The 9,448-nt window shown below is 35.2% G+C and overlaps 1 protein-coding gene across 2 annotated transcripts; it reads right to left on the reverse strand.

Moving 5' to 3' along the window:
* Positions 1–7,143: 7,143 nt before the first annotated feature.
* On the reverse strand, positions 7,144–9,151 carry LOC116172935 (farnesyl pyrophosphate synthase-like). 2 transcript variants are annotated; one of them, XM_031490214.1, is made up of 4 exons: positions 8,705–9,151; positions 8,360–8,657; positions 7,703–8,113; positions 7,144–7,622 (listed from the first exon to the last, which is right to left on the reverse strand). In XM_031490214.1, the coding sequence occupies exons 1-4, from the start codon at positions 8,731–8,733 to the stop codon at positions 7,296–7,298; spliced, it is 1,065 nt and encodes a 354-aa protein (XP_031346074.1). In that variant the 5' UTR covers positions 8,734–9,151; the 3' UTR covers positions 7,144–7,295. The 2 variants fall into 2 exon arrangements, with proteins under 2 accessions (XP_031346074.1, XP_031346073.1); XM_031490213.1 differs by having other exon boundaries at positions 7,670–8,113; positions 8,705–9,108.
* Positions 9,152–9,448: the final 297 nt, after the last annotated feature.

Consider the following 9,448-nt stretch of genomic DNA (forward strand, 5'->3'; position numbering starts at 1 on the left):
CTCGTGCGTCATTAGCGCAACACGTCGGTCGTGAATAATCAATAGCATCTTTCTTAATCCCAGTAGCGCCATCTTTTGAGTAAGTTTCAACGACTCATACTCTTATCCAAAATCTTTCTTATTAAGCCGGAAGCGGCCCATTTTTCTATGATATGATACAATTCAGATAGTTTTAATTTATATAATCCACATTGAAGTTTCTAATTTCATTTTAATTAACACCTGCCTTCTATAGTTAAATACTTGAATTTTACACTATGATTCCATTGACCTGCGTACAGTGCGTGTGCGTGCGTGCGTATTTTATGTTACAGATCACTGTCACCTGTTAGTTTGAACTTTTTTTGAAGATGGACCACGCTTACTAAAAATACAGATACGCAAAGCTGCAGTAAATAACAGCATTTGCTTAATTTCGCTAATGTTTACAATTTAATTATACCCAATTTAGCACTAAAATATTAATTATGCTAATTTACGAGTTTCGAATTTAATCCTTAGTGCAGAAGATCATATTTATGAACGGAAAAGATTTGCAGAAAAGAAAATTCTCTGTTGTAAAATTCCAAAATCTTGACATCAAGAAATTCACCCTCGCTTTCTGAAAACGCACCCTTGTAAAATGTGCCACCAAGGACCGTTCTTCCCGGCAGTGTAGATAAATGTACGCGTTTTTGCATCAAAAATAAAAAGTGCTAATGAGTATTTGGTTCGGACTTACAGGAGGACTTTTCAGCGTAAATTGCATAATGGAAACACCTAACTATTATAACAACAGTTTCAGCATTGAGTAATTCACTCAACGGTTTCAGTTTATTTATTAATCCCCATGGTAATAAGATCTTGATACCACTACCAAAGATCATACTCTTTGCCACTACATGTATGTGTCATGTGGCGGGAGAATTTGTTAATAGTGGAGTAGATCCAATTGCTCAAATAAAAGTGTCTCAAATTAATAGTAGTGTATACTGTTCTTAACACCGGGTGAATCGTTAAGGTTATAAAAAAGCACTGATCCATCTATACCAAATCGGCATTTAATACGCATAAAATTTCACAATTAATTGCAATCATTGATTATCATATACTGCTATGCAAGGCATAGTCATAATTCTTAGAACATGATTGATAATCATGAAGGCATCCCAAGCGGGCTTATTCAAAAATGATTTTTTTCTGGCGATAAGAAAGTCATTTTTGCCAAAATATAAAGGGGGGTATTGAGGTGGGCGAGTCCTGACTAGTCAAGCACGGTTTTATTATGGTAAAACTAGCACAAATTAATGTGCATTACAGTAGGTCGGCACTAGGGTCGGCTTTTGCTACCCTGTGTGCATACATGAGCAACCATCATATTGATGTGGCTCTTTTAGAAGAACCTTGGATTTACAAAGGGTTAATACCAGGTCTTACTACCACTATGGGAATTTTGTTGCAGAGACCTGCTGGCAGTAATGTTAACAGCGAAAGGAGATGGCAGCGCGAGGAGGCTTGCGCTCGGATCAGCATACCTCCCTTACGATCAGGAACTCGAGCCCAAATGAAATATCGATTCCGGTTCTGTATATATTAAAGCGAAAATATTTACATCGGATTCGGCCCGGTTGCGGTTCTAAATTGAATTCGAATATCTCGTTAACTATTGCTCTGATGAAAAGAATGAATAGAAATGAACTTGTTTAGAATAAAATTTTCTATAAGATACAGTTGGTCAAGCACGTCCATTTTCAACTGTTATTGTTTTTTATAGCAAAATGTGAAAAATTAATCTCTAAAATTAACGGTTTGTTATTACCAAGTAAAATTCATGCGATCTTTTTGAAAATCCGTATTTAGTAACTTCTTTTGATAACAAAACAATATGACAAACCCGATCACCCTAGGTTGCATAGTAATTGATTAATTAAATGAACAAGTATAAAAAAAGGGATGTCTTTCAAACTGGGAGACTACAAGAGCGTTCCCAATTTTTTTATACATAGTTTAACCCTAAAACAATCTTTTCCAATAATTGTCCCGATAATTTTTGCAAATCAACGGACTGTGGAATTTTTTTTAGTTAACTAACAAATGGAATAACTTCCGAGATATAACAAGAAAGTTATCTCTATAATCGGCCATTGCCACTCGAATTAAAAAAAATCATTCATTTTGGTGAAATAGAAGCATAATAAAGTTCACGCTTTAAAGAATCGATCGGTGTGACCCGATTTGCAAAATCATTTTTGGTTGTTTCGAAAACTGGCTTCAAAGTCAAAAGCTGATTTCTCGTGAACTATTAATCGGATTTGGACGTATTTTTTTTTAATGTACGGCTTTCCGAGAGCTTTACATTCGCCTATTATAGAGTTATATTTTTTTTGTTATATTTCGGGAGTTATTCCATTTGTTAACTAAGAAAATTCTTCGGATTTTGAAAAAAAAATTGCACAGTCCGTCGATTTGCAGGAATCATCGGGAAAATTATTGGAAAAGATTGTTTTAGGGTTATAATATGTATAAAAAAATTGAGAACACTCTTGTACTCCCCCAGTTTGAAAGACAAAGCATCTCTTTTTCTACTTGTTTATCTAATTAATCAATGAGTATGAAACCTACGGTGATCTGGTTTGTCATATTGTTTTGTTATCAAAAGTAGTTACTAAATACGGATTTTCAAAAAGATCGAATGAATTTTACTTAGTAATAACAAAGTGTTAATTTTAGAGATTACTGTTTTTACATTTTTCCCTAAAAAACAATAACAGTTGAAAATGAGCGTTCCGGACCAACTGTATCTTATAGAAAATTTTATTCTAAACAAGTTCATTTTTATTCATTTTTTCCCTCAGAGCAATAGTTAACGAGATAATTGGTAGCTATCTTATAACGACTCAAAACGGGGTGATATTGACTAAGTGGATTGATAAAGACACTAAACCTTCCCCATACTTCTTTTAATTATATATATAATTAAAAGAAGTATGGGGAAGGTTTAGTGTCTTTATCAATCCACTTAGTTAACGAGATATTGGCAGTCAAATGTGAAAAAACACGAAAATTTCCCATCTTTTCTTTGTTTTTTGTTTATATGTCGGCGGGGGGGACTATGATTTTCGGATTCAGTGGATATTTTTACATAGAATACGTTTGGTTTCGTTCAGTGAAATGACAACATCCAGTTTATACTACTTTTAGAGCTAATTTGACTGGACTAAACATGTAGATTTATAAGAAACGAGCACGAAATCACTACTCATCAATTCGACGTCGATGTTCGAACACGATTCAATTACAGATATCGCAAACGGAATGTTTTTAGAAAAATTACGGACATTCTCGATAATTTCCGAATTCCTATTGTTAAATTACAATTCGCAATTGCCCGCTACTAATATCTGTAGCCGCCGGAGTGAAAATGAATAATGCTTTTCTTACATGCACACATAATAAGTTCATAGCTAAAATAATTTTACCTACTTTATAATTAATAAGACTACTAATAGTTCTGATGACAAAGGAAATACATAACGTCCTATAGTTCTTTAAGCGATCGGGATTAAAGGACCAACTTTGAACACCAAGTAATAAGGGGTGATGGGCTAATGATCTTGGTTGTCGATGCCTAAATAAAAAAAAAATAAAATAGTTCAAGCTTTAAGTTCACATTGTTAAATTCAAATTAATTATTATAGAAGGTAAATACAAAGGAATTAAATGTTTAATAAAATTGTAGGCCATTATAGCACAAAGAATCCATTATTTATGACCGTTTGGGAAGTACTGATCAATTCATGAAAAGTGCGCTAAAGTACTCGACTTAAGACGAAAACCATTTTTTTCATTTTTTGTATTTTTGTAGGCAAAAGCAACCCCGCAACTGCCCTTAAGACTGAAACCTTCCGTTACATTGAAGAAGTTACATCATTTTTAAGAAGCAAATCAATCATGTTGACCTTAAATTTGCTGCTAGGGTTGTAATTTTCTTGGTCTATTATGTCGTTGTAATAACAATTATGGCAGAGGAAATAGCACGATTTAGATTATTTAAAAAAAAGTCCCGCAGTGTGTCGATAGTCTAACCATTGGATATTTGTTTGTGTTTACTACTTTTGAGGAAATTTTGTTGTTGTTTTAAATTACCTTCATTCCTTATTTTGTGATTGTTTATGTCAATCAAAATGACATCAGTCCTGAGTTCCAGTACCATCACACAGAACAACAACGCTTAAAAGTAAACTATACGAGATAGACTGACGCCATACTTTCTTCCTACCCTCATTCGAGCGCCAATGTATTTTGAAATAGGGGTACAGCATAAATGACTTGACAATACTATTCTACCTTCTTTATTGGTCGACTATCCATCATTTTTCCAAAAATCTATTCAAACACACAGGTTCAACTCTACCATGTAACGAATTTGGTTATCTATTCCTCGAGGGTAGGTATGTATCTTGTTGAATGTATGTACCTAAGTATGCGTTGCAAACTGAGCAAAAATGATTAATATCCTTATAGTTTCCAAAGAGATACGGAAGCAGGCAGCAAGGTATGCATCTGCAATCAACCGAGCATTTTACTTGTACCTGTATACGTATTATTTACCCAACAAGACACAAAATTGCGGACATTATATGAACTCTTTCATTTGGAGCGACTTCAACGGTAGAAACCGATCTTCGAAAGCAGTGAGGGCAGTGCACGTTTTGTGGAGATTTGCCAAAAATTTCATCGTCACGAATGAAGGAACGATCTACAATGTAATTAGACGCAGGTGTAAATTTGTACTGATTCACCTGGAAATAAAAACTCTCTTTCAGCGTTATCGTGACGATTGGGGTTGACTTCGTTATAATTCGGTGGTGGCGCTTCGTATGGTGTTGAAGAGGTAACTACTGAATATGGTGGTGGCAAGTCCTGGTACATCATCGCGATGTTTAATATGCAACTGTCGGATAAATATTAATGAATACTCTTTCTGATAGTGGAAAGATAACATCACAATGAATCCACGTGTCAATTAAGGCGATTTAATCAATATCAATTGCGGTATCTGGTACTTGAATGATAACGAATCTTCTGGCGGAAATTGAAACACAAAAAAAATGCGCAATTCAAAATTTCTATAAATAAATATTTTATTTAAACGAAATATTTAAAATTGTGTAACAAAGAAGAAAACAATAATTAGCTATAACAAAAAAGTTTCGCCGAACTGTTTTTCAGTTGGTAGAGTGCCCAGGATACATGCGTTATTTCCACGTTGGATAGCCAATGATATCCTTTGAAATAAAAATTGCTTAGCGCGTTTGTCGCCGGATTCCGCAATTATGCTTCTGCCTATTTTATTCAGAAAATCTCGCGATTCCTTGCACCATGGTCCAAGTGTCTCGAAGGCAAGTCCCATAAATATATAATCTTTCTTTAGATCTCGATATTTGTTGTGTTTTTTTGAGCATGCCTCTTCTGCTCCAGATTATATGTCACATATTTTCCGCCTAATCAACCAGAACACCAAATAGCACAGGTAAAAACTCCCCTTGTTCATAGCAATATTATCCCCTCCTCCTCCCATTCATCTACAACATTTTCTATTTTATTTTTTAACTCTTTCATTCCTGCTGTATATATTTATCACTCTCATTCTCTTTCCTTCCACTTCCACTCGTCTCTCCTTCTCTTTCACTTCCTCGCCCCATTCCTTTGTCGCTTGTTTACTCCTCTTAATAAGTCTCCTCGCGAATTGTTTCTTTCATATGTATTCAATCGGTAACCTATTCTTTATTTTCTCCCAGTTATTTTGTTTATCCGTGATTCTACCACTCTACCACCATATCCTCACAGAATTGTACGTCTTTGCTTTATCGCCGCAACATTCCATTCATTCACATTCATGTTAATCGTCCCCATTTTTATTTCGTTTCGCTCCTTTCTCCTGTTGTTCGTTTAGGTCTCTGTCTCGTTCCCCAACCCTCCCCCTCTTTCCGTCTTCTCTTTTATTGTTGATTTATCTCTCCAAATCCCGCCTTTCCTCTTTCCTTCCCTTCCTCTCTGTTCTCACTAGTCCGTTTTTTTTGGTACTCCATCTGTATTCTTCGTCTTCCGCCACTTGCATACAATGTATATGTTGTTTTCAGAATTTCAATAAATAAATAAATAAATAAACTAATCTTCTATATCTCCAGCTTGCGTTCTTGTCCTTTCCTATTTCTTTCTCCGCCTCCTCTCTAATTTTGCTTTTCTTTCTTCATAAGTCAACTTGTCATCTATGCATACCCTGCTTCGTTTCAACTTTTTCCTCACCCCTCATAACTTCCCACAAAAAGTGTTTTCTCGAGAAATTTTGGTGTAGTCGATTTTTAGTAAAAAAAAGGAAGGTTGTACACTGCCTTTTTTTGAGGCCCGAAGAAAAAATTGTCTCAGATCGACCCGGAAAAAAAATTTCTTATAGGATGTGGCCTGTAGAATCCATAATTTCAAACAGTTCCAAGATTGGGCTACTAGTTCAAAAGTTACAGCCCTTTGAATTTTCTTTCGAAATTGGTTTCTAGTCCATAACTTTTTATTGAGAAATCTGATCGAAAAAGTACGAATTGTTTTGGATTCTACGCACCAAAGTTAATAAGAAAATGTTTCCCGAGACATTTCGGTGCAGTCGATTTTTGGTAAAAAGGGAAGGTTAAGTATTCAAATACTATGCAAAGTATTCGAATACTTTACGAAGTATGCAAATACTTTGCGAAGTATTCGAATATTAAATATTTGTGAAAGTATTTGTGTTACAAATACAAATACTGCTTCCATAAAAGTATTTAATTACAAACTATTTGAATACTTTAAAGGATTTGAATACTAAAAAGTATTTACAAAATCGAAAACTGCCCAGCTCTGGTGATGTTCAATACCGCATTGTATGTGATTGTCCATAAGGTTGGGCGGGTCTGAATTTGTAGGTTCCTCCCTTCGGTTTGAGTACTTCCGTCTTTTGATCTTGGAATGTTTATGTGAATTGGCATGGTATATTTCTTTTTATTGTCAGTGAGAGAGAGAGAGAGTTATGACCACCTCGCCAGATTTGAATACTAAAAAGTATTTACAAAATCGAATACTGCCCAGCTCTGCTGACAGATATTGGGAACGTTGAGAAAAACTCTATATTGTAAAATGTTTAATTATCCAACTGTAACGATCAACTCCTATTCAAGGCAACAACAAAATAATACAAAACTCGATTACGCATATATACGTTTTATATTCTCTAATTATTCAATATAGCTGTTATATGTATGATTAGGATGATATGGTTATTATCACAATGGAAATATATTCTCTACAAGGCTTATGCTGGCGTTCCTTAGTGAAGGTGTCATTTTCCTTGTGCGTTCATTAATATAAGCTAACGTTTCATCCCTGTAAGCGAGGTACCTCTCGAATAAATGCATCTGTCTGTAAACAGCAACAATCTTTTCTTCAAATTCATCACCAATTCGCCCATAATTGTTTTTAAATATCCGTCGCTGCTCCTCATTTCCATTTTGCAACACTTGAACCGCTAACCACGTGCATTTGCCTTCACTAATATCGTTGCCAATCTGTTTCCTAACGTTTCCATTTTCGAATATGTCCAAAACATCATTCTGTAATTAAACTTGTTAGCCAAATTTCGCAACACTTACATCTTTACATCAATCTGAAAAGCTTCACCTAATTTCATTACCACGTCACGAACTTCGCGTAGCGTACTCTCGCTTCCATTACCAGACAGTATTAAAGCAGCTCGAAACGGTCCTTCCACGAAGGGTATACTGCCCTTGTAACGAATCGTAGTCTTGTATTTGTCCATAGTGAACGGTGCAAAGATTGCGTCCCCGTTAATGTTGCTCTTCCAGTCCAGCGATTGCCCCACCGCTGCCATCATGTTTATGTACCGAAATAGGTCCGACAGTGGCAAATAAGCTTTGCGATTTGAAAAATATTTCTTCAAAAGTATAAATGCCCCCTCCAAAACCAAGGTTGCGTCGTTTACGGCGTTCAGTCCAACCTCTTTTTTTCTGTACCATGTTATCTCGTTAGCGCGCGTTTGTGAGCTGTCCATCAAGTCGTCGTTGATTATAATGGATGTGTGTAACTAAAAAACGTTCTACAATAAAAAACCAAAAAATGTGAGGACATTTAAACATAATCATTATGTCTGATGGTAAACCTTTCAAAATTTAAATTAAAAATCAAGAGGGGGGCCTCAAAATATCGAATTAACGTCTTACGAATAATTGCAATATAAAAACCGAAACAAACACATTTTGCGAATCTCGTTTTTGTTACTACCGCGATGGTTACAAGATTTTCTTAAATTATAAAGTGAACATGAACTCACCAGTTCTACGCACCATGCCAAAATCTTCGCCAAATGCAAGTTTTCTTCGGTTAAATTCTCAGACGCCTCCAGCGTCGTGTAGGTATCCAGTATGATGCTCGGTCTGAACCTTTTTTCCTTCAGCACGTTGAACTCCATCACTTCGGCAAAATGATTTGAAAATTTGGGTACATTCGAATACAAAGCGGAATTGGTTAGGGTATCGAGAACTTCAGGGAATACCGACACGAAGTTTTCTTTCTTCTCATCTCCATTAACGCGTCTTTGTAAAGTTGTAAAACACTTACTCAAAGCCAACCTGAAAATTGAGTTTGATTTCCGCTTCGGTACATTAATGTCAATTACTTGCGCTTGGCATTTGGAAAACACAACATTCTGGAATTTTCTTCTTACACGTGTGCGTGCTGAATGATCACTACTGTAGTGCTTCTTCACTGATCGGAAGTTGTTTACATTCAATTTTTTACTTTCCTGCATTTCAAGTAAATCAACTTTTAATTATTTAATTATCGTTAAAAATGCTAATTAATATTATCAATACTAATAACACTTCGCTGTCTATCTACTAATAACAATAACCAAATTGATGACCTTGTCTTGTCAGAACTTGATTATTCCCTTTGTCTTTTTCTTTCCGTTTAGTGGGCTTTGTGTTCCTCGAATAATGAAATAAGTATGAGTGCGATGTGTTTATTAAACTTTAATTGTAAAAATTAAATTAAAGCTCATCAACGGGTTCGACTGTGAATAAATAATTAAATACCATTTAACAACATGTATACAACTGAAACCGATTGGCCTTTCAAATGTTTAGTCAAGATCCTGGTCAAGATCATTGAATAATAAATTCAGATTTATTATTCAATGTCAAGATAGATTGGTTTTTAAGATATTTCTCCCGTCCAATCACAACATGAAACCGACACAACATCTGTAAAAGTATCTAAAAGTTGAAATCTGAATTATAATGAATTGCATCGAGGCGGAGAATCTGCCACTGAATACGAATGGAGAAAAATAAAGGTTGATAAAGTTAGCACAACCACTTTGCCTAAATGAAGTAAAAATATGCCTATAATTTAGGACCAA

This window comes from Photinus pyralis, unplaced genomic scaffold (genome assembly GCF_008802855.1).
Source record: "Photinus pyralis isolate 1611_PpyrPB1 unplaced genomic scaffold, Ppyr1.3 Ppyr1.4_LG6, whole genome shotgun sequence".
Lineage (NCBI taxonomy): Eukaryota > Metazoa > Arthropoda > Insecta > Coleoptera > Lampyridae > Photinus > Photinus pyralis.

Coding starts and splice junctions, on each gene's coding strand:
- LOC116172935 (XM_031490213.1), bottom strand. CDS start 8,733: ATGTTGTGTTTTCCAAATGCCAAGCGCAA. Junction 8,658..8,704: donor TTTCCAAATGCCAAGCGCAA/GTAATTGACATT, acceptor CTCAATTTTCAG/GTTGGCTTTGAGTAAGTGTT. Junction 7,623..7,669: donor GTGAAGCTTTTCAGATTGAT/GTAAAGATGTAA, acceptor GTTTAATTACAG/AATGATGTTTTGGACATATT.